Here is a 25,726-nt window from a genome sequence, read left to right as displayed (position 1 = left end):
TGCCTGTAGTCAGGGAATCCCAGGCAGGGGCACTGGAGAGAGCCCTTTTGAGGTCATAAAAAGCCTTGTCCATCTCCTCTGACCATTGTGCTGTAGTCGGCACAACCTGCAGTGTGGCAGTGCACACGATGGAGTCCATGGCAGCTTACTTGTAGATTCAGTGTCTAGAATAGTTCACCATTCCCAAGAAAGAGAGCATTTCCTTTTTTGTCTTAGGTGGAGGCACATTGTTCAAGACTCATACTCTCTCAGGCAACAAAAGGCGCTGTCCATCTCTCAGCATGTTTTCAAGATATGTAACGTCTGGCGAGCAGATCTGTAGCTTAGCGACGGATGCTCTGTGACAACATTCAGGAAGTCTCTGCAACAGCAAAATAGAGTAAGAGCGACAAGTGTCCTTCGACAGGGAGACTTTCAACAGGACATCAGCATACAGCAGGAGTGTACTTCCACTGGGCAGGCGCAGGTCATCAGGTCACGCTTTACCACTGTTGCACACACCACCAGACCTTCCCTGAACAAATACAAAAATAGGCTGTCTGGGTGGAATTAAGAGAAATCTGTGCTCAAATCAACAACTGTATAATACTTTGAATCTGGCAGCAATGAAGCCAAAATCATATTGGTATCTGAACAATGGATATCATTACTAGTTTGCAAATCCTGAACAAATCTCCGCTCATCAGTTCGGTTTGGTTTTTGGATTCGGCAAGATGTGAGTATTGAAAGGACTGGTGGTTTCTACCAACACACCTCAGTCCAGCAGAGATTAAATCATGCCTGTTATCACTCTGGGAGGCAAGGGATACAATCTAATTGTAGTTAGCTTAGCATTAGCTTTAACTTTTGTGAGGTGGCTCGGACTTCACAAGTCCCACATGATTTTTTTTTCTTCCTTTTTTGCTTTACCTTTAAGATGATAGGAACTTCAGAAACGTCTGAGGGCGATCCATATTTAATTGGATGGGGTGGCTGTTGTAGCATAAAAATCTGTGAGGCGTGAAAATTCAACATTAAAATGCACTATGTAGAGATCTTGGCTAAAAGACGTGGTATGGTTGGGTGTGAATGCAGAGGCTGCATACAGCTTCTCTCTTTGGCTGGCATGTAGCCACCATCGCTTCAATGTGTTTTAACACGTCACAACCACAGCAACATGTGGACGTGTGTCACCTACTGTGTAAAAATTACTTTGACTGTTGAATTGGCAAGATGCACCATTGTGGACCAACAAAATGTGTTCATATTTAAACAATGGTTTTTGTATACAAACGCATTGGCTTATTGTATTGTATTTGTAGAAATAAGTAAGTAACACTGCAAGAAAGGTCTCATTGCAAACATCAATCCCGCTCAAGTAATGTTTGTATTAGGGTGATGGAGAAACAATACAAACAAAAATTGAAAGGCAAAAACAACGAAAAATTTTGTGTAAAGAGAGATATGGTCAAATTTGTAATTCTCCAATTTAAATAGTGTTGACGTTGAATTTTCAGAGTTATGTAAGATAAATGTAGGATTGCATCTATTTTTTAGACAGCACAGTGAAATTTAAAATTGTTTTATTTTAAATGATGAGCGTAAACCAAACTTTAGGTTTAGTTGTTGATAACTTAAGTGATTCATACAAATTCAATTGTGATTGATTTGAAAATCTTTTTTTTTCTCAGATGCAAATCTTACACTGACTTTTGTTGTTCTTTTAGTAAATACAGTTTATGGCAAGCAAATTGCCTTCTTTCTTTCTTTTTTGTTCCATCTCATTGACAACATTCCTCTAGTTTCATTCTGAATAGTCTGCATTTTAGAAAGAAACAACTTGGCTCAGTTCAAAATTTTCATTCAATAACTCCTCCTCTTATCTCTGACATGATGTCAACATCTGATGATTATTATTTTAACAATAGTGTCACAATTGTTCTGCATTTGTGAGAAGAAATCTACATGGACAGTGTTCGCTTTAGTACCGCCCATTGAAAGTGGTTCCGTTTTATCAGTATCATACAGAACACAGTCAGACTAACTTGTTAGTTAATGGCTTTAAACCTTTCATACAACAGAACATGAGGCACAGCAACCTCCAGTGAGTGCTCGTTCATCTGCGTTACTTTAAATCAATTTTGATTATTTATTTTATATTTCATGTCTTAATGTGTCTTTTACATTTTGCTGATTTTGAACAGCAGTGATTATTATTCTCTATTTTCATCATATGTCCCAAATAGAAGAGGAGAGTACAGAGACTGTCCCTCCCTGCTCTCCTCTGGATCTGAACACGAAGGTGTTTCTTTCTGCATCTTTTTTGCAGTATAGTATTTTGATACAATAAACTTAACTAAACTATCTGAGTGGTAAAGTAGTTCAGTACAGTTACTATAGAGTATTTCCATTTTCATTATTCTACATTCATTCAACTACATTTATTTCATAGTTTTTTTACACAATTAATATACATACACTTAGACTTCGTTGATGCTTATGTACTTTTACTAATTTAAAATATCTAAGTACTTAATTCAACACTTCATAGCACGATTTCCGAAAGCATATCACACATTATTGTTGTAACCACACACTTGACCTTGTATTATCATACGGTGTCAAAATTGAACATCTAATAGTACTTCCACGTAATCCAATTCTATCAGACCATAATTTAATAACCTTCGATTTTTCATTATCAGAATATATGCCACTAATAAAAAACTCCTTTTCTGATGTCTACTTGATAGTGCTGTAGCTAAATTTAAGGAAATAATTCCAATTACATTTAAACCCGTATTATCCGTCGATATAACCAACAAATTCTTTAAAAACCCTAGCTCCACTGAGATTGACCATCTTGTCGATAGCTCTGTAAAGTCAATACGATTAACATTAGACTCAATAGGGCCTCTAAAATAGAAACATGTAAAACATAGTAAATTAGCTCCGTGGTATAATTCCAAGACACATGAATTAAAACAAACGTCAAGAAAACTAGAAAGGAAGTGGCGCTCCACCGAACCCAGTATTCCTCGATACCTAAATAGCAATATCTTTATGAACTTCTTTAATGATAAAATTCTAACTATTAGAAATAAAATCAACCATCTCCTGCCCTCAATTGGCACTAACACACTATCAAGAATAGAAATCTCAGAAACAGCGAAGAATCTTACCAATTATTTAGACAGCTTCTCTCTGATCACCCTTGATCAGCTGACAAAAATAATCTCATGTTCTAAACCAACAACTTGTATTTTAGATCCCATCCCTACAAAATTACTTAAAGAAATTCTGCCCCTAATTTATAGTACGTTACTGAACACAATCAATCTGTCATTATCATCAGGATATGTACCACAGTCCTTTAAAATAGCTGTAATCAAACCCCTTCTCAAAAAACCCACCCTAGATCCGGAGGTTTTAGCCAATTACAGACCGATATCCAACCTCCCCTTCCTGTCTAAAATCCTTGAAAAACACAGAGACAGCCTTGGCAAAAGTCACTAATGACCTTCTAATAGCTTCACATCAGGGGTTTGTGTCTGTCCTCATTCTGTTAGATCTTAGTGCAGCATTCGACACTATTGACCATCAAATTTGACTACAGAGACTAGAACAGAAGGAACCGCCCTGAACTGGTTTAAATCATATTTTTCAAATCGATTCCAATTCGTGCAAATTAATGATGAGTCATCTGCACACCAAAGTTAACCACGGTGTTCCACAGGGCTCTGTGCTCGGCCCAATTTTATTCTCATTATATATGCTTCCACTAGGAAACATTATCAGGACACACTCGGTAAATTTCCACTGCTATGCGGATGACACCCAGTTATACTTGTCAATAAAACCTGAACAATGTAATCAATTAACTAAACTCCAAGCATGTCTCAAGGACATAAAAACCTGGATGACCTCAATTTTCTCTTATTAAACTCAGATAAAACAGAGGTTCTAATACTTGGCCCTAAACATCTTAGAGATACATTATCTAATGATATAGCTGCGCTAGAAGACATTGCCCTTGCTTCCAATGAAACAGTCAGGAACTTGGGAGTGATCTTCGATCCCGATTTGTCCTTTAATTCTCACTTAAAACAAATTTTTAGGACCGCCTTCTTCCACTTGCGTAATATCTCAAAAATCAGACATGTCCTTTCTCAAAAAGATGCAGAAAAACTAGTCCACGCCTTTGTTACATCCAGACTTGATTATTGTAATTCCTTATTATCAGGCTCCAGCAGTAAGTCGTTAAAGACTCTGCAGCTTGTCCAAAATGCTGCAGCACGTGTCCTGACAAGAACCAAGAAAAGAGACCACATTTCTCCAGTATTAGCTTCGCTACACTGGCTTCCGGTTAAATCTAGAATTTGAAATTCTCCTCCTCACCTTCAAGGCCCTTAATAATATGGCACCATTATACCTTAAAGAGCTGATAGTACCATATCAACCCACTAGAGCACTGCGCTCCCAGAATTCAGGCTTACTTGTCGTCCCTAAAGTCTCTGAAAGTAGAGTCGGAGCCAGAGCTTTCAGCTATCAAGCTCCTCTCCTGTGGAATCATCTCCCACTTTCAGTTCGGGAGGCAGACACCATCTGTACATTTAAGAGTAGCTTAAAACCTTCCTTTACGATAAAGCTTATAGTTAGAGCCGGTCCAGGTTTGTCTTAGACCTGCTCCTAGTTATGCTGCTATAGATCTAGAAGGTCGGGGGACACATGACACACGGAGCTTCTCTTCCCAGCTTCTCCTTCCTCTTCTCCTTTCTTATCACATCAAAGAAATTAATATCTCATCAATACATGTTACTGACTTGACTTCTTCGTGGATTATTATCTGTGGATCGCGTATCAGAGATCGTGATCGTAATGGTGGATCCTGTATGGCGGATTCTGTATCGTGCTGGCTGATCGTGATAATAATGGCGGATCCTGTATCGTGTTGGCATCTGATAATGGGGGTGGACCACGATCGAGGTGGCAGCTGATGGTGGATCCTGATGGCGGCAGTGGACAATGACTGTGGACTATAGTGGCATCCGATCTTGATGGTGGATCATGATCATGGTGGCTGATGACCATAGACTATGATTACAACAAGACTGCTTGATATACAATATGTCTCCTCAGATACTCTACCATTACTGACAATAATCCATCAACTCATTGACCTTCAGTTATGCTACAAAGTGTTTATTCTAATCAATGCTACAAATACCCTTATCTTTCTGATGTTCTCCTTTACACGTGACATCTATTGCACTTCTGTCCGTCCTGGGAGAGAGATCCCTCACATGTGGCTCTCTCTGAGGTTTCTACGTTCTTTTTACCCTGTTAAAAGGTTTTTTTGTAGTTTTTCCTTACTCTTGTTGAGGGTTAAGGGCCTTATGTTAAAGCCCTATGAGACAAATTGTGATTTGTGAATATGGGCTATACAAATACAATTTTATTGATTGATTGATTATCAAATGTATTTGAAATCCTTAATGGATTTGTTATTCATTTGGTCAAGAGACTAAGCTCAGTCTCAGTGAAACAGTGATCATTTCAGCTGTCAGTAGTGAATTCTTTAAAATACAGAAATGTCAGCACCTACACATACACATCAGACTTTCCTTCCTATTTAGCACAGTAATCTTGTAGGTATTTGTAAAAAATCATTGCTTATTTTATCATCATGTTTTCTTTTGAAGCATTTGTACTTTAATTCATCAACATTTATCAGGAGCATTTTATCACTGATATTTGTGGATCTTGGAGCATAATGCTTCATCTGTTCTAGTTTCTTTAATCTCCTCTGATTTTGATCAGTCATGACCTATTTTGACTTTCTGGGTCAAATGACCCAGCAACCAACAATTCACCATCAGTCCACTCACACATGAGCGCAGTTAAAGACACAACATTCTCTAAGTCCATCTTTTTATCTGCCTATTACTCCATCTGGCATTCTGGAGCAAAACACTGCTTCGGACCAGGCACCTGGTTTTGCCTGTTTATCACCGGTGGACTGATTTTATTTACATGACACTTTTGCTTTGCCTTCCGAATTGCCTTATTTTATTTTTAAACAAATTTTTCACAGTTTACTTTTTACCTCGGCTGTGGACTGATTGTTTCCCTTGTTGGCATATTCACATCAATTTGAAAAATAAAAAACATTCACATCAGTGGTGGCAAACTTAAAGGATTTTAAAGGAAAACTCAGAAAGTATTTAGCCTTAAAACTCTCTTAAAACTATTGGCGCCTCGACTCCGGGATCAGAAATCCGAACGGAGCCTCCACTTTTACCAAAGGACACAGAGTAGATAATCCCCGTTATTGATTTAAACACTACTTAAAAAACGTCTTTTCTATAGTTTAAACCTCAGGTGGGTCTGAAACCGCCCCGCAAAACACCCCCTCCTTTTTGGGGGCTGTGGGGTTCAATTAACACACTACAGTCTTTTAAAAAAAATCTTGGACACAGACTCACTGCCAAACTGCAGATTACACCAAAGTCAGGGTGTAACCAGGTGCCTGTGTCAGGCACGACCCGAAGTCGCCCCAGAAACCAAACAACCACTGGTAAACAGAATTAGTACAGACTTAGCACTCTTGTACAGTGCATTATGACATTATAAATTTACAAAATCCAATTTTCACTACAGCTCAGTTCACTTCCTTTCATTTCTGCTCATTCAGTTTTGATTCAGATGGATTAATTTGGATTTGACTCTCACACAGAGGGTTGGCCGTGAGGCCAGTTGTCACAACAGGTGACTCCCCTGCACACACATACTGGTCTTTGATTGTTTTTTTTTGGTTTTTTTGACAGTCAAATAGCAGAAATTTTGCATGTTTTCTGCATGATCTCATCAAGCTCTGACATGGTAAGGCAAATCAAAGAATAACTTAAAATTTGCAACTTACCGTATAATTAAAATATAAAAATTATTTGAACAAATGAAATTGAGAAAGCAATTCAGTCCAGTGTTTTATTTTTAAGAGTAACATTTGAGTAGTTTAACCTCACAATGAAAATAGAGAACAGCATTTTATTCAATAACAGTTTTAGCTTTCATCACACCATATGTAAACGCAACATACTGCCTGCCTTATTTAAAGTTTAAGCTGGTCGGCCTGCCCCCACTGCCAAAAGGATCATAGAGGAATCAAATTGACTCTCTCTAAATGAATGTGTTAAGTTTTTTAAGCATCTTAAGGTCCTCTAAAATGCTTTTCCACAGCAAAGTAATCTCCACACAAACAATATGTCTCCTGCACTTTGAGTGCTATGGACCGTTCCATCCCCAGCACCATCGGTGCTCAGGCCCTAATGACTCTACATGATATGTAGTATAAAATAGGATTAACTTTAATGGTCCCAGCCTATTTTTTGCAATTTCATCTGTCTTGTTTATTTGGAAATAAGCAAGATGCTTTTAAGAAAGCACAATAAACCTTTCCCAATAGTTGGGCAAGGAGACTGGGGAAAAATGCATAAATACTCAAAAACAACAACAACAAAAAACACCAACGGTTAATTCTAAGAGGATTGATCATACTCTGATGAATTCAAAAACACAACTATTGTTAAGCACATCATCTATAGCTTTTAAAACATGAATTTGAAACCTCAAAGTAGAATAAATGTTATGTTTGAATAATTCTTATAATTCTTACAACAAACACAATACTCAAAATAATTACAGAACGTTAGACAGAATAATTTTATTAGACTCTTATCAATAATAGACAGCTGTTGTGCATCCCCTTTGAAGACTGATGGTAGTAGGAGTACTGCAGCATTGACAATCTGGCCTGAAAAAAGCAAATACATTGTAAAGACTAGTTAATATTCTCAATAACACAGGACATGGAACATGGTAAAGTTCGAATTTCAAATTTTAATTCATAAATATATATTTTGGTTTCAAATGATTACTTACACCCCCATGTTAACTGATGTAGCTGTCCAGACTGCAGGTCAGACAGAAGGTCAGAGCTTCACGCTCCTCCGTGATCTGCAGTGGTAGTTTCAACTTCCGGACTAGTTCATTACACACTTTGAGCAAATCTGGCAAGAAATCACACTGATAATTATTATAAAAAATATAATTGTAAAGTATAACATTAGAAATAATGTAATTATAATAGAATATGCATTTGCTGTTCTCCCAACATATGTTTAAATGGTTCTTCAAAGCATCAAAAGTGCAGTCAGGTGTGCTTTGAACAACTCTTCTTTTGAATCCAGTTCCCCAAAGAACCATAAAAAACAAAAAAAAGGTTCTTCAGCGAGAAAAGGTTCCCCAGAGCACTCAAAGTGCTTCAGAGTACTTGTGAAGAATCATTTTTTCTTAGAGTGTGCTGTACTGAAGCTTTGTGTTGGCCCCTATAGTTGAAGGTCACATTGGATAAAGTGTCTGCTGAAAAGGCTAATATAATGAAGCAAATAGAATAGCTAATCGGAAAAGAAAACAGTGGGGAAATGTAAATGCAAATAGAAGTGGGAATTGCACTTCTAAATGCATGAATAAAATCGTTATTCATATTTCAACCCAGTTATTTGCTACATTATTACGAAGGTTATGTTTTCATTGATGTTTGTCTGTCTCTTGGCAGGATTACTCAAACACAAACCGATTTTATTTAAATTTTGTTAAAGGGTGGGGTAGGGGCCAATGAAGAACCCAGTACCTTTTGGAATGGATTTGATAAAGGGGGCGGAATTTTTTTTCTTTACATTATAACATTAGGATAGACACATAACACATAGACCTTGGTGAAAAAGGGCTAGCTTAGAGGGCTGATATAAAAATCAGTTGCCGTGCGTTGGAAGCCTCGCAAATCCCTATCTTTTCATGCTTCGGTCGTATCTGGATATTTTTACATTCGTGAGTTGTCGACTGCTCGCGTCCATGCAGTGAAGGAGTTAGTTACAGAGGCTTGTAATAAATGTGGCTTTACGAGAGTCACAGCTTGATTAAAACCATCCCCCACATCCAGCATATTTTATTCCCCACAGGTTTCGGGCTTTATTCAGAGTGAAACAATCTGAAACTCTTAGCTCATTATAGACGTTTGTCTCTCAATAAACCTCAAAAACGTTTTGCAAGGATATTTCTTAAGAGTTGGTGGGTTTCCTTGGTGATTTTTTATTATGTATATAATTTTTTATTATGTATTGTGTATTTTGTGCATCTGTTTGTATTTTCATATTTTCACAATGAATGAAAAAAAATCTGCTTTGGCTTAACGTGTACACATTATTTTCCCTTACAGTCTCGTGCTGAATCACCTTTTATATGATACAAATTTAGGAGTAAATGGACGCACTACAGCTTCATTTCCAGCTGCTCAGTTTCCAAGGAGAAACTCATTGCTGTAGTTCTAAGAGATACAACTTTTAGTGCCCGTTAATTATCACAGTAGGAGAAGTAAAGCTATTCTTGATTGTATTAGTTAATTTTACATATTGTTTAACTCCCTCTTCTTACAGCAGATCACTTCTCACATGGACCAATCCTGTGAGCTCTGCTGCTGGAGTTCCTCTGAGCCCGGGGTGTGACGTCATTCTCCCAGAATGCATGGCTTCCAGCGCGGCGCCCAGCAGTCCAGGCCCGGACTCTAATAAATATCTGTAAAACTTGCTCCAAAATGTCGAAGGCGAGGCGGAATGGAGGCTGGATGAAGAGCCGGACCGAGGCACAATCGGTATGTAGCCCTCTGTCCGTGTGTGCTGAGCCGGGCTGTAGTGTGACCATGCTCGGTGAAATGTAGAGGAGTTAGCTCCCGCAAGACAAACTCCAATACAACTTTGTGAACCGCTCATCTTTTGTTTTTTAACCCGCATGCTGGCTCGAGGTCACCCTCAGCCATACTAACACCAGTCGGTGGGTTTGCTCGATGGAAAACCAGTGTAACAAAACCAAACCAGTAAACACTAAACACCGTTTCTTCTCCTGCCGAGTTTTGTGGACGCAGGCGGAGTAGCAGTGAAGTTTAGCTCCGGTCTGGTACTAACCCAGTCCACCACTTTACACTTCGAGACTTCAGTCGAGCTCTTGTGAGCCATGCTTCAAGTTTTCCCCGATTCTTTCCTTAATTTAAAATTAAGAATTCCCCCCGCTGGGTTACTTTTAAAAGAGAGTGTAAGCAGAATAAGTGTCAAGCTTAAAGCTTAACGGCAGCTCCACAAGATGGCGCTAGCTGCTCCCTCACCCCCTTGCTCACTCACAGTGCTCATGGAGTCTTTCCAGCAACCTTTTCTCTGCCTACTGTTGAACAACCAATGTGTGTCAACTATCTGCCTGAGTGAAATTAGTGAATCTACAATAGAAGGAGAGATTCATGCACATTACTTTAGTGAACTGATGGTACTGTCAACATCTGTCCTTGTAAAGGTTCTTATTGTGAAGCATGGTCCTCTGCTGAGTGATACAACATGGTTGATGCAAGTAGGGGCACAGTTCCTGGCACGTCTATATACTAAATGTATGTATACTTTGAGCTGGTATTAGCTTTGGTTGTATTTTGAAATTTAATATCTGTTGTCTTAAATAGAACGTTTGTTTTAAAATGTATTATTAATTTTAAGTTAAACTGTAGAATAAGTAGTTATTTTTTTTATTTTGTATTTTCAAGAAATCTCAATCGTAGTCCCCCAATAAACACACTATACGTTGCAGCCAAATCCAATACAATCAAAGTAACTGGACCATGTCTTTAAGCTAGGGCTGTCAAACGATAAAACTATTTAATCAGATTAATCCCCATTTCTAAATGCCTGAAAATTCCCCATTTTCTATGTATATTGTTGTTGGAACAGAAAGATAAATGACAGAAGGGGGATATATACATGTAACATTTGTTTTTTTTATTGATAACTCCAAATGATAGTTATCAAGATTGAAAAATAAAATCTAACTAAAACATACCACACCATAATTAAATGTGGCTCTCTTTGCTATGCCTATGAGCAAACATAGGATAATGTTGTTTAGAAAAAAAATGTATTTTATCAAACTCAAAGATAACCTTTATCCTAAACAATTTTTAAATCAAACAAACAACCAAACCTTTACAGAATTAAATTTGAATCTGAGCCCATCTGTAGAAGAAGTGTTGTGCCAGTTCACACTTAAAAGGAACAAGTTCCAAGTTCAGTTCATGCAGATTAAAATGAACTAGTTCACGTTCATTTTTTTTATTGGGATGATTTAGGTGACAAACGTACGGTCATGTGTTTGGTTATGAATCGATGGTGTCGGATCATGTCTGTGTGTCGTGCCGCTCATTTTAACACTGAGGCCTGACTGTGAGCGTCACGTCTCCTGTTGTACTGAGCACAAAATGTTGACGAGTCATTTTCATGATGTTTAAATGCAGCCTCATAAACTCTGGAGTGAATCAAACAAACACTAATTTACTTCATGTACTGATCAGCTCCTGATAACTAGTGATGAGTATTTATTAGTTCAAGTGAGAGCAGGTCAGAGTGGAGGAGGACACAGAAACTCCAGCTCGGTACAAACCAACTGCAGCTTCTGCTCTGATCACTGAGCAGCTGAGACCAGAGAAACTCTGTGTTTCACTGTTCTTCTACAAAGTCACTGACCGGCTGCTTCACGTGAACGAGCTCTGATCTCACTGCGTGTGTCGCTCTGAGCAATGAGTGGGGGCGGGTATGGGTACTAGGAGCGGGTCATTCTGCGCATGCGTTAATGCGTAAAAAAATGGTACGCGTTAATTACACAAATTATTCATCCCGCGGTAATGCGTTAATTTTAACAGCCCTACTTTAAACATTAAAACCAACAGGATAAATCCCTAAAATGCCTCCATACTGCTCCTGCGGTGTCATCCAAGTGTCCGTAAGCCCCGATATTCAAAATACCATGTTTTTAGCCTAAATGTCCACTAACGGAACTAGCGATGCTACTGCGCACACTGCACGTACCCTTGGGCGAGAGCTTGCGTGCAGTGTGCGCGTGCAAACGCGGCTCCAGGGGAGGACAGAGGACATTTAGGCTAAAAACATGCTGTAAATGATGCTGTTTCCAGTGTAATTTGAATGTCAGGGCTTACGGACACTTGGCTGTGAGCACACAAGCAGTATGAAGGCATTTTATGATGTTTGTTTCTGTTTTTTTACATTTGAAGAAGTGGTCGCCAGTAACTTTAATTGTATTGGATTTGGCTGCAATGCTGTTTACCCCTGAAACTCCTGAAATTAACCGATTTTACCATTTAATTTGTGTCCGGCCGTGCAGTGAAATCTCTTGCGAGTCACGATGTTTGTGCGTGCGCTGTGCTGCGAAATGTGTGTGTGTGTGTGTGAACCACTTAATTGAAACGTCAGTTGAGAACAGGGAACTGACATAACAGCCTTATTTCCACCAACGCGGGCCAAAACACGCCATCACAGGAGTTCACATTGAGAAATCCTTGTTGACCAGCTGACCTGTCAAGGACTCCCTTCTGCCTCAACCTTTATGTGGGTATTGCATCTTGTGTGCATGTCACATATGTATAACGTTAATTTCTGAGGATGTGCAAAATTTACACACTAAACAGATGGAGGATACATGAAGCAGCCGTCTTGTGTACACATAGTTTACACAATAAACACCCAGTTTATACCAACGGGGATGATTCAGGGCTCACCCGAGCCAGCCCTTTGAATTCTATTTTGAAATTTACAGGGAGCCAATGCATGGAAGACGAACGTAATATATTCTCTTCTTCTAGTTCCTGTCAGTGCTCGTGCTGCAGCATTTTGAGTTACTGGGACAAAGAATGTGTACGCGTTATATCGTCATCGCGATATCAACGTGTGCGATGGACGTATCGCAAAAGATTTGACAGCTTTTTCGTAAATGAATCATTGTCGGAAGTAGATAAGTAGAGAATAGAGAGAAAACAGAGATTTGACGGAACGAGGCGACTCTGTCAAATCTTGCTCCGCCTCCTTGTATGTAGAGCCGAAGGAAGAGAAGAGCAGTAAATTACTGATGGCTGCTAAAAACTGTAAAAAAAAACAAAAAATCTTCATGGTCCAAACATGGATGAAAAGACTAAATGAACACTAAGTGGAGCTGTGAATGACTCCCATTGTGTCTGCCTCGGACTTGGTGTCTGCAGCCAGGCTGTGCTCCTTCCCCTGACTGTGGAGCTGTCCGTGGTCTCTGCCTCCGTAGCCAGGGACTGTTTGTTTATTTATCGCAAGTTATATCATCTTCGCGATATTAAACGTTATCGCATGTTTTCCTAATATCGTGCAGCCCTAATTCTGATATTAAATAATTACAATAATCCAGTCTACATGGACTAGTTGCTCCGCATCCTTTTTAAGAGAGTATGCTTTTAATTTTCAAAATATTTTAATAATAAATATGTTGTGGTCCAGGGACGTAGTCCAACGTTCCTCACTCACACGTAATAGAAAAATTCAAAAGGGGGCAAAAAGGCCCCACTAGTTGATTCACCCTGTAATAGGCTATCAAAACACTTTTGTCAAATGAAACGCCCTCCAGCATTTCTTATAGTCTTATTGTTGTAAGCTTTACTCACTCTAGGCTCCTCAATATTTTTCCTGTTCTCACACATCAATTTTTTTGGGCAATTGTAAATATAATACTTGCCCTGTAATGCCCTGAATACCTGAGGATAATAATGGAACATATCCATGCTTGTACCATAGCCACTTGCCAAAATTTTGTTATCCAATAAAACAATTTTAATTTACACAAAAGGGTTGGGCGATTGGACGAACATATTGTCTATTGGTGATTGTTTCAGCAACTTTGTCATATAATTTTTGCTTGATCGTTACCATGATGATCTCCCTCCTTGAGAACCCTAGGAGCTGGCACTTATTATACACTGCTCAAAAAAATTAAGGGAAAATATCAGATCTTGATGAAGGAATTATTTAAGTTGAAAATCTTTACTGATGTACATTATATAATTAGTTTGGAACTAAATGAGGTAACAACAGTCAAAATCAACAACCAATTGAGGGCTGGATTCAAAACCACACCAAAAATCTAAGTTAAAAAATAGAAATCCCAGGCTGAACAAATTTGCGTGAATTTCATCGCAGCAACTTATGTGACTCAGTTGTTTCTTTGGCCCCCACATGCCTGTATGCACTCCCTACAATATCTGGGCATGCTCCTGATGAGTCAGCAGATGGTGTCCTGGGGAATCTCCTCCCAGAACTGGATCAGGGCAGCAGTGAGCTCCTGGACAGTCTGTGGCAGTACTTGGTGGCGTCTGATACACAGATAGATAACCTCCTATAGGTGCTCAATTGGATTTAGATCATGGACGTGAGGGCCTGTCAATGGCATCAATGCCTTCGTCATCCAGGAACTGCCTACACACTTGCCACATGGGGCCGGGCATTTTCCTGCACCAGGAGGAACCCAGGGCCCACTGCACAAGCGTATGGTCTGACAATCGCTGGAGGATAACAGCAGTCAGTGTACTGTTAGCTATGACATGGAGGTCTGTGCAATCCTCCAAGGATACACCACCGTGTCTCCAGACTCTTTCACGTCTGTCACCTGTGCTCAGAGTAAACCTGATCTCATCTTGGCTTCCAACGATTAGGAAAACAAAGTAAGCGATATTAAACTATTATTAATTTTGCACTGAGTCTCTCATAGGCAGCGTTTCTGCTGCGTGTCTGCACCAGAGCTGCAATGTATTCCCTCCAATAAAAGTCAGGCTTTGTACCAAACTAAATGCCAGGAAACTATATTGGCGTTTGTTTGATTCTCGCTAGAGTTTGAGACGCGCATTTTAACACATTGAATAAAAAGTCACCTGCCACACACAACACAAGATGAGATGCAGGGCTCCAGAGTGCGACCATTTTAGTCCCACAGTGCTACTAAATATTTGAATTGGTTGCACCAGTGGGCCTGAAATTTATCTTGTCTCCAAAAATGTTTTAATAAAATACAACTGGGTGTATGGACATTTGCCTTTGACAAACATTAAAGTGATTGATAAATAATGATTATTCTGTCAGCGTATAGCGGGGATTTTATGTACACACTCAGACAGGCTTTGCGCGCTTAATGTGAGCACATGCGCAATGTGCGTTACTAAAGGGTTGAGAGCACGGTTTGTCGACTTCACCCTTATTCCATGTAGGCAAACAGAACACAAAACGAGAGGACAAACGTAAAAAAGAGGGTATATATTCACAATGAAGAGAACAATTGATTCTTTTGTCGCCGAGAAAAATGCTGCGGTGCCCGGTGCACCTGTCCCCGAGGTTGAAATGCCCATCGCAGACCCACATCAGCGACGCGTGTCGTTCCAGTTGTTACACCTGCCCCCGCTCCGAATCCGGATTTACCATCTAACGTGAAGATGGCTTCATCCGATTCAGAGCCAGATCAACATCCAGAACCTACTAAAACATAGCTGCGCTATTAATAAAAGCGACCAACTCGATTCATTGCATTTACTGCAAAGAGTGCGGCCAAATCATTGCGGGGAAAAGTGGTTTTGCTGTTTCGACATCAGAATTCAGAATTGAAACCCTAAAAAAGCACAACTTGTCTAAAAAGCACATCTTGTACCGTGACAGGTGCGTTGCTGGTAGAGCAGCTCCTCTCACAGCAGCGTTTCAGCGCCAGGCAGTGGCAAATCAAACAAGTGAGGAATCAGAAATGACAATCAAATTTAACACTGCTTACAATATAGCAAAAGAGGAGTTGCCCTTCACTAAATTCAAATCTCTGATAGTCCTCATGAAAAAGAACAGGTTAAATGTCAACCCGGCGTATGCCAACGACACTGCCAGCACAGCACAGTTCATCGGAGTGATCGCTGACTCATTAAAAAAAGACGTCTCAAGATCGCGGATTCCATGTACATTTCATTTATGATTGATGGAGACATAGACATATTCAGGAAAGAGTGTGAAATCGTCTACTGCTCCTTTTGTTTGTTATATTTGTTTGGTTTATCTATTTATTTGAGCTTTTCAAGCACTTAAAACCAGCACTTTAAGTTTGTTTTATCATCACAATTTTTTGTTGAGTGCTCTGATTTAAAAATAAAAAAGAATGTCTACGCCTTTACTCCTGTTTACAATAATTTACATAATTAGATATGGATTACCTATGTCTATGGGAAGCAAAGCTGAAAAATAAAATATTGGGTACACCTAATATATATGCGGTGGTGCACCTAAATGAAAAAGTTAGGCGCACCAGTGCAACCAAGGAAAAAGTTAGTCTGGAGACCTGAGATGTGATGCGAATAACTAAATACCTGTGATTTTCTGTGTTTGAAGAGCGGCGGAAACACACACCTGTAGACAGGAGAGAAATTTTCTGGCAGATTATGGTGCAACGTTGTGTTTTGACCTCATTGTAGCAGACAAAGCAACACCCCGTTTATGAACACAAATATGAATTCATCAGAGTCACGCTGCGACTGAGCCACCCAGCTCACTCAGACAGTGTAGTCACTCTAATCTGTTAACATGGGTGCCAAAATTATTGTTCTTTTAAATTCAATAAGTGCGTGATGTTTCCAAAGTCAGAGTTATTGTGCTAAATACTAATTACAATATTGACCAAAATAATAGTGATTATAATTTTTGCATTAATCAAGCAGCCCTACTCTAATCTGTAAAGAGAATGGGGCGCCTGTGGAGTACTTGCCTATTCTGGTGTTCTCTGTTGAATGCCAATAATATCTGCATGGTGCTGGGCTGTGAGCACAGGTTCCGCTAGAGCAGTGGTTCTCAACTGGTCTGGCTTCTGGACCCACCGTCACCCCTTAATGACAATCCGCGACCCAAATCGAGGAAAATTTTCAACTTCTCAAATTTATTTAATGAAAGATGGTGCAGTTTGAACCTGAGATAGTACAGAATATCACAGTATGCCAACACAAAAAAACAAGTTTAATGATAAACCAAAACGACCAGCCGGTGGCGATGCTAGAGAGGGAAATATTCCCTTTTACACTCAATTAGCTGCATTTGAATTAACAACCAAAGTGCCTCTTAGGGACACAAGGTAATACAACATACATAACAATTCAGTAACTTCAGCCTTTTTTAACAGACTCAACAGTGCTTTCATGCACAAACATGAAATAAAAAAGTCCAACTACTGAGAAGTAGTTTCAAAAAGACTCAATTACCATATGAAAACTAACTTTGCGGGTATTCTTCTATGCTGTGAAATGGCGGGTGTCTATTACAATTACAAGGCATTAATGCCAAATACTGTTAAGGAGTGTGAATAGACGGCACTCCGCTACATAAAAAATCTCATTCAAAATAAAAGCACAGAATGTTTTTGCAAAGGCCCGCGACCCACTGAAAACGGGCCCACCAGTTGAGAATCACTGCGCGAGAGGATGTCAGGCCCTCATGCCACCCGCATGGAGTCTGTTTCTGACAATTTGGTCAGAAACAAGCCCACCAGTAGCCTGCTGGAGGTCATTTTGTAGGGCTCTGGTGGTGCTCCTCCTGTTCCTCCTCGCACAAAGGAGCAGATACCGGTCCTGCTGCTGGGTTGATGCCCTTCTACCCTCCTGTCCAGCTCTCCTTTTTTAACGTCTGTCTCCTGGTATCTCCTCCATGCTCTTTAGACTGTTCTGAGAGACACTGCAAACCTTGTGAGAGACTAGTTGTGCAACCTGATTGGGCTGCATTTACCGCCTCATGCTACCAGTAGTGACGAGGTCACTAGCAGAACACAAAACTAGAGAAGAATCAGTCAGGAAGGATAAGGAGAGAGCAGCTGTCTGGCCACCACATGCAAAACCATTATCTTTTTTTTTTGGGGGGGGGTGTCTTGCTCTTGCCTCTCCATTGCACCTGTTGTCACTGTCATTTGCACCAAAGCAGGTGAAATTGATTCACAATCACTTCACTAAATGGACTGATTGATATCCCTGAAGTTGAACTGACTTGGTGTTAAACTGAGGATTAAGTGTTCCCTTAAATTTTTTGAGCAATGTATTTTATATTTTATTCTCACTTGCTTGCAGGAGATGATTTGGGGGCCAAACAAATCCAGTTGTCACATGAGAACCAGCTACACAATGAATGGTGCAGTCATTTATTTTGCCAATAATACATTAATTCTAATATTTTATACAACAATACAATAGCCCATTACAATCAAAACAATAGATATTGTCATCGATGTAGGAATACTAAAATATATCCTATGCAAGTGGACAGATCTCAACAAATTCTCTTTCTCAACATGAATCATTCATCAACAAGAGCTTTAATATTTTAAGCACAAATTAGTTGGTGTTTACACCTAATGATAACGTTAATATTAACAATGTTCTCTGATAAAAGACAGAATGGGAGATATTAAACAACTCAAAGAAAATGCTGTGATAACTTGTCAGCACTACAGAAAGCAGTACAAATTATAAGGGTTCAAAAAGTGAGGAGTTTTTAGTGAAATACAGAAAATAAGATTCACAGAAAACCAATTATATTGTATGTTACGTGAACTTGTAGAGTTATTGGCAATTTTGGTTGCATATTTCTTATACATTGTTCATGCTTCTACCATGCACAATAGGTTTCATCTGCAAAAAGTGACCCTGTTTTCTGGTTTGCAGGTCTGCAGAGATGTTGAGCGGCCTCTGTGATTCAGCTGCTGTGATCGTGGTGTTCAAGGCTGCTGAATACTAAAACAGACTGGGCCAACACAACAGCTCTACTCAGGAAACAACAATCCAGCCAGAGCTTCCAAAGCTCCTCATCACCGCAGCCCTTTTGGGGTTGCTATGGCAGCTGCTGTCACAGAAACCAAGTGCTGGACACAGGCTTTCCTCAGCAGGGCAGGACAGACCACTAGTCATTGCCGCAAAAAAACATCAAACAGTCAACAAACAGCACTTAGCATTAACTCTAGCACTCCAAGTTAACAAAGCAACCAGAGGTCTGCAGGCTGATGGTCAGCTGTGTGGCGAATCCTCATGAGTCTTGTCTGTGTCTGTTCAGGCTCATGGCAAGAGTCCCTGTGCAGCAGCAGAGCCAGTACTGTTCCTAGACCATGTTCCACCAGCAGGACAATCTGAAGAGCCATCTGCAGGAAAGCCACCCAGCCAGCAGGCAGCTCTTTCACTGCCAGGAGTGTGGGAAGCAGTACAACACTCAGCTGGGTTATCGACGCCACCTGGTGGCAGCCCACAGTGCTGCAACAGGCCTGCCCTGTCCGGAGGGGGCACCGTCCCTCCTCGAGCACCTAGGCGGCCATACAGACAGGCCTCCACCCTCAGAGGGTAACACTAATGCTGCTGTGCCAGTGAGAGAGAGGAAGTACTCGTGTGAGCGATGTGACCGTCGGTTTTATACTCGTAAAGATGTACGACGTCATGCTGTGGTGCACACTGGGCGCCGTGATTTCCTCTGCCCACGCTGTGAACAACGCTTTGGCCGCAGAGACCACCTGACCCGCCACTTGAAGAAAAGCCATGCCCAGGACTCAGGGTTGATGCCATCATGTACTCCGAGTACTCCTGTGGCTACACCCACTGCTGCCACCCAGTGCCCATTGAAGGAGCCCAGCCCTGTGACCTCTGAGATGGGATCCATCTCCAAGGAGCCCATGGAGACTTTCCCCAGGGACATGTACAACTCTTATCCTATGACCAATGCTCTCCCCGGGATGGGCCACCCTCATAGCCTCATGCAGGGTTCCTTATCCTCAAGCATGGGTGTGGGGCGCCACATTCCCCCCCAGTCTTCACACTCCCACCTCCATCACCTGCAGCCCCCTGCAGCTCCACAGCAGCAGCCCTACAGCAACATGGCCAGGTACCAGCTTGGATCTACCTCATATCCTCGTGCCGACGTGGACAGTTTCCTGCTGGATCTGCAGAGTGTCCCACCACCACACCTGAGTGCAGTCAACTCCTCTACCTCTACTTCTGCCTCACCCCAGAGGGAGGTGCTGGGTGAAGGGGTGGCCTCTGGTGGCGACCCACACCTGCTGTGCCGGAGCCCTGCTGTGTCTTCAGCCGAGTTGTCCTGTACCACCAACATGGACCTCGGGCCTCTGCTGGGGTTTTTGCCTTTCAGCCTGCCGCCCTACAGCCCTCACATGGGGATGGGAGGGTTAGTGATGAGCTATCCACCTGCCACCACAACCACTTCCTCTCCATCCTCTTCCACTGGGCTGTCCTCACAGGCCCCAGGGCCTTTCTCCTTCTTCCAGCCTCCCCAGGCTCATGTACCCCAGGGCCCTGGAGCCCACAACCACAGCCAACTACCTCAGGCATACAGTAGTCCTACTATGAGCACTTCAAGCTCCCTACCTCACTACTACCAGGCCTTTCAGCAGTAAGCAGCTCTGTCCCCACAAACGTTGCCTTTGTCATGCTCATGGACTTTTCATGAAAAGGGTAAAACATGAGATCAGCATCTTTATTGTAAAACACATGTGAAACTTTCATCTGTCAGTGCTTATGATGCTAATCTTTGTAGTTTTTTTTGTTGAACACAACAAATCACCTCGTCAGTATTACCTCATTATTTAAAAGGAAGCTTGAACGTTTGAAGAAATGTGATGGTCTCACTACAACCAAAACGGAGAACCTCTCTTGGTCAGACCTATTACCAACAGTGGAGCACTTGAAACGCTTGTTACAGGTGCTGCACAGTGCTAAATTGTTCAGTTTTAGATTATCAAAAAAATAGGTGATGCTAAGAAATATTTTAACCAATTTATGTTTAAGAAAATGTCCTACCTTTATTGAAGCTGATTTGAGATTTTCCAATATTGTAGATTGCGGTATAGATAGCCTTAGGTGGAGAGACAAATTTGTGTTAGAAGTTCTCATTTAAAGTAAATTCCGGAGCACTGTTTGCATATGATTATAAGATATGCAAAAACCACTTCCCAGCCAATAATTACAGAATTACACCAACCATCAAAGTGCATCAGCAGATCAACCATTATTTCAAGTGGCATAAATTTAATATTTAAATTAGTATGAGGCCATGTATCAGTGAATGCAGTCACTATGGTGGCAGTTATCAGTAACTGTAAATCAGTTACTCTATATTTAAAAAATCTAACAGAGCGGCTCTTACAGCTGGAATTTCACATCTGAAGCCCTGAGGGGCGTTATTAGATGGAGTTATCTGAGGTGAGGCCTGTCATGATAACAAATTTTGTTGGATGATATATTGTCTCAGAAATTATTGCAATAATTGATATTATTGTCATAATTTTGAGACCCTTTTATACCACTGATATAATGATAATATAATTGCATAATAATGCAAGTACACCCTTTCAATGAGAATTAAAGATATTAAAATACCCATAATAAATAAAATGGATAAAACAAAATAAATAAAATGAGCTCTGTTAACAAAAATTGCTCTTGAATAAACATTAGGCACAGGATATGTGTTACCAGCTTGGTTAACTGGATGGGAGGGTTATGATTTAGATGAGCTTTTCTATTGTTTAAGGTTAGTATTCTAGCGTTTCCTCTAGAATTGTGTGTTTGTCTCCTTGTCTCTGTTGCTCTTCACACACAAACTGATAGTCACATTTATTTAGTTATTAATTGATGGTTTTGGATCAGGAATCCGGATCGTTGTGGCTGTGTGCGTATCGTGTTGTGTGTCGCAGGTCAAATGAGTGCGCACTAAATCTTGGGACTTTTGTTGAAAGTGTTTAAATGCATGCCTTATGAATTCTCGTGCGAATCAAACAAATGGAAATTTCAATTGTACGTTTCCTAATAACTTTTAAATTTGTGTTGATGTTTATTGTGAGCAAGTCTAAGTGAGCGCAGGCTAGCAGGGTAGTGGGTTCCAACAACCCAAAAGCTCTAATCCTGAAGCAGTGGCGGTAATAATGAACGTAGTGGAAACCCTGTATTCCCATTTGTTGCCACTGTTTCTAAACAAACCCAAAATGTTTTATCTTGAACTCGTGTCTGGTTCGCTGTACGTTTCGCTCTGTGTGAGTGAGTGGGGGTGGGGCCAGCGCGCGGCATCCGTGTCTGTCACGGGAGAGGAGACATTCTTATGTATACAAACACGCATGTAAAGACAATGGGCAATTTATCAAGGTCAGCAAAACTATTGACTACATGTTAATATATTGTATTATACGATGATATAGTAATTATCGTGACAGGCCTATCTGAGGTCACAGCAGCATAATAACAAAAACTCTAATGTGACATAGATACTTTATTATTTTTGCTATATTATGTAGCATCACTATATTGAAATGCACTTACCTTTCATTTTCAACAGTGCACATTATAGGTCAAAGCTGTCACTTAAGACCGAAAGCTGCTGTCTAGATTTTTTTTAATACCTTTTCAAGTTCTGACTTTTTTAGACAGAGCATGTGACACAATAGGTACCATTCAGGTAGACGTGTTATGTAGAGTTAATGCTCCTGAACCCCATACACTGTATTAACTGACTTAGAATAGTGCTGGTTTTGAGACTGACAGACTTCAACTGGAAACCAGTGGGTGAACCTGTTTGAAATTCCTGCCAGCTTTGTAATTGCTGTGGCTTACATCCTCATCTATTTCTTTCCTCCTGTGATGCCCTCTGCCTCTCTTGTGCCTCTCTGCCCGTGTGGGGCCTCAGAGAGATGCAGTAGCTGTAAAGATCCTTAAACATCCGACCGCTCTAAACATGTTGAGTTATTGACACACTGTGCCAACTATGTCACTGGTCTCAGGGTTGCTGCCTTTCCCTTTTTAATAGATAAATCACCATTTTCCTACATATGTCATCTCACACAACCCACACTCAGGTGCTCATTCAATGTTATGTTAAAATTACTATCGTTCTTGGCAGTAGGCATTAGTAGAAACTTTGTAGGGTGAGGAAAAAGTATGTCAAGCTAGTGTAAAGTAGCAAAAGAATTGTATTGATCACCTTAGTGACTGAGTATCCATGTTCCAGACCTGAGACACTAAGAAGATACATGTAAACATCTCTACACTTTTCTGCAGCGAAAGGTGTAACCATAGGTTGCAGAGGAGCTTATGTGCAAAGTCATAAAACTCAGCAACACGTGCAGATGTGTCTGACTGGTTGATTGACTTCCTGTCAGGATGCAGGCTAGAAGGCAAATGAAGATCGAAATGTACTAGAGACAAGTATTAAAGGAACACACAAGCATTTGCCATGCATGTTTTATCACATGCAACCTGGGAATAAGTAATTACGGCTTCAGTACGATCATCTCTTGAGCTTAAGTAGAAAAATATTTGAGTCTTTACAGCAGATTGAGTTTATGTCAGAAAATCACCTGTGTATCCAAGAAGCTACAGCTGTGAGCCTGCTGGATCTCTTAACCCATGTGTTACTGGGTTTTGGTACCCCTTGTGTATGTCTGCGTACTTCCATTGTTGGGCTTTGCTAGGACCAATGAGTTATTTTTGGAGTAAGAACATTTTGTCTGGTCCCCACAACTTGAAATGGCTGTTTGATGGTTAAGAGTTGGTTACAGGTTTTGGTTATAATCAGTTTTAGGTTAGGTTAGAGGGATAGTTCACCCAGAAATGAAAATTCACTCATCTACTCAGCCCTATGCCGATGGTGGGTGAAGTGTTTGAGTCCACAAAACACTTTTGGAATTTCAGGGGTAAGCAGTGCAGCTGATTAGTCACCTATCTTCAGATGTAATAAAACAACTGAAAAACCATAACATGCCTCCATACTGCTCGTGTGGTGTCCAAGTGTCTGCAAGCCCCAACATTCATATTCAACCTCGAAATGAGGTCATTAACATTGTGTTTTAAGCCTTAAAGTCCACAGGAAGTGTTATGGTTTTTCTGTTTTTATTACATCTGAAGAAGGACTCACTATTGACTTCACTTGTATTGGATTCTGCTCTAACAAAGTTTGCCCCTGAGACTCCAGAAGTGTTTTGTGGACTCAAACACTTCACCCACCCCTCCATCAGCATAGTGGTGAGTGGATAATGATTGAATTAAAATTTTTAGATGAACTATCCCTTTAAGGGGTTAGGGCATATATAATGTCAAAGCTTTCCTCACAAAGATAGAGGTATGTGTGGGTTTGTGTCTGCATCTGTTTGACACGCTTTTACCAGTTCCTATTGCACGAATTACAGATGCAAAAGTCAAAGCAAACCATTTCTCAAATATAAGATAAAAACATGTTTTCATGCACATTCCGAGCTCAGTCCTGTGTCATTGTAAGGAAGGTAAACGCACTTTGCGATATATGTATCAGTATTTGTGTCTGAGGCAGAGATCATCCCTGTTCCACATTTCCAAATTTTCACAGTGGAAGAAGGCAACCCTAGTGACAGTACATAAGCTGGGGTAATTGGAAGGGCATTGTGTCAATGTTCTCCCTGTTTCGTTCTTTTCAAAGTGTACCACTTAATCGGAGCAGGTTGTAATTCTGCTCAGGTTTTGCGTGGTTTGAATTTCTGACTTTATTATAGAGAGCTGCATATATTCTACAAAGTTCTTCCAGAGCACTTGTTTTCTTACCTTTTCTGATGTCACCAATCACCCATTACTCCAAGGTTGGGTTGTTGGATCGAAGAGGTTCTGATGTACTAAGACTGAAAGGTGACTCTTCCTGGCCTCATCTTTGCTGTAGAGGATCAAGAAGCCAGAGAAGCATCAGTTAAGGAGCAGCTGGTCTGTTGAGAAACAGGTCTCCTTTTAACAGAGTCTCACTGTAGCATGGCAAGAATATTGGAACCAGCAACCTTCCAATGGATCCTCCACTCATGAAAATGATCGTGTAGTGGAGATGTAGGAGCCCCCCAGCCGGACGTTGCGAGTGATTGATGTGATATCGGAAAAAGATATTTAGGGAGAGAAATGGTGGGATGATGCTCTATCTTCTGCCTTAATTCCACAAACTGTATATTGAAGGACCTCTACAATTTCAATTGTAACAAGCCTCATTGTTGCACCAATGTCTTAAAATGCTACTGTTGTGCCTCTAAAAGAGTGTCTAATCTCTTGACTGGGTTTAAGCACTTATGACATTTTAAAAAGGATTAATTTGATCTGTACCTCAAACATGCAGAACTGTTGGTTTCTGTTATTTCTATTTGCGTGTAGTTTGTTTGGCTCTTGTGCCGTTAGATCGAAACTATAAAGGTAGATTTTATGAATCTAAACTCTTTATCTAGTGGCAGACATTGACATTATAATTCCGTCAAACTTTCTACCTCTACTTTTTCATATATCTTTCTACAAAATCATTAGAAATAGTTTTAACCTGTAACAGTTAGGCAGTTTTTACCACTGGTGAAGGGGGATATGTTCAAAAATCTACTTTGACGGACCGGGTACACACTTATATCTGAGTGTGTTCCAGAGTCAAACATAGTTCTCTGTACTTGCCTTTAATGATATTTCTACTTATGTACTACCTCAGAGAAGAGACAGGTGACTGTCCATCTAACTGCAGAGAAAATGACTCTATAGTAATGTTTGTCAGAACAAGCACATGAACTTGATAGCTCAATAGTTTTTACTTAGGGTAGCTCACATCAGAATGTCTAGCTTAACGAGTGCCACATTATGTGTCGCATCACATTAGTTGTGTTATTAAGCGGTCTCTGCCTCTTCTGTCTGGAATGTTTACTGTGTTTAAAGAATAGGGGCCTCAGTCTAACGGTATTCCACAGCTTCCTGTTGGAATATACACAACAATTTGGACCTACGTATACCCACTCATAGCACTTCACCCGAAAGCAG

At 40.5% G+C, this 25,726-nt stretch overlaps 1 protein-coding gene across 1 annotated transcript; it reads left to right on the top strand.

The window, feature by feature from the left end:
• Positions 1–9,564: 9,564 nt before the first annotated feature.
• On the top strand, positions 9,565–23,086 carry LOC117765146 (zinc finger protein PLAGL2-like). The gene is made up of 2 exons (XM_034591467.1): positions 9,565–9,688; positions 18,602–23,086. The coding sequence occupies exon 2, from the start codon at positions 19,039–19,041 to the stop codon at positions 20,329–20,331; it is 1,293 nt and encodes a 430-aa protein (XP_034447358.1). The 5' UTR covers positions 9,565–9,688; positions 18,602–19,038; the 3' UTR covers positions 20,332–23,086.
• The last annotated feature ends 2,640 nt before the right edge of the window (positions 23,087–25,726 follow it).

This window comes from Hippoglossus hippoglossus, chromosome 7 (assembly GCF_009819705.1).
Source record: "Hippoglossus hippoglossus isolate fHipHip1 chromosome 7, fHipHip1.pri, whole genome shotgun sequence".
Classification (NCBI taxonomy): Eukaryota; Metazoa; Chordata; class Actinopteri; order Pleuronectiformes; family Pleuronectidae; genus Hippoglossus; species Hippoglossus hippoglossus.
Note: the sequence above shows the minus strand (reverse complement) of the source record. Positions and strands in the feature narration are given on the sequence as shown.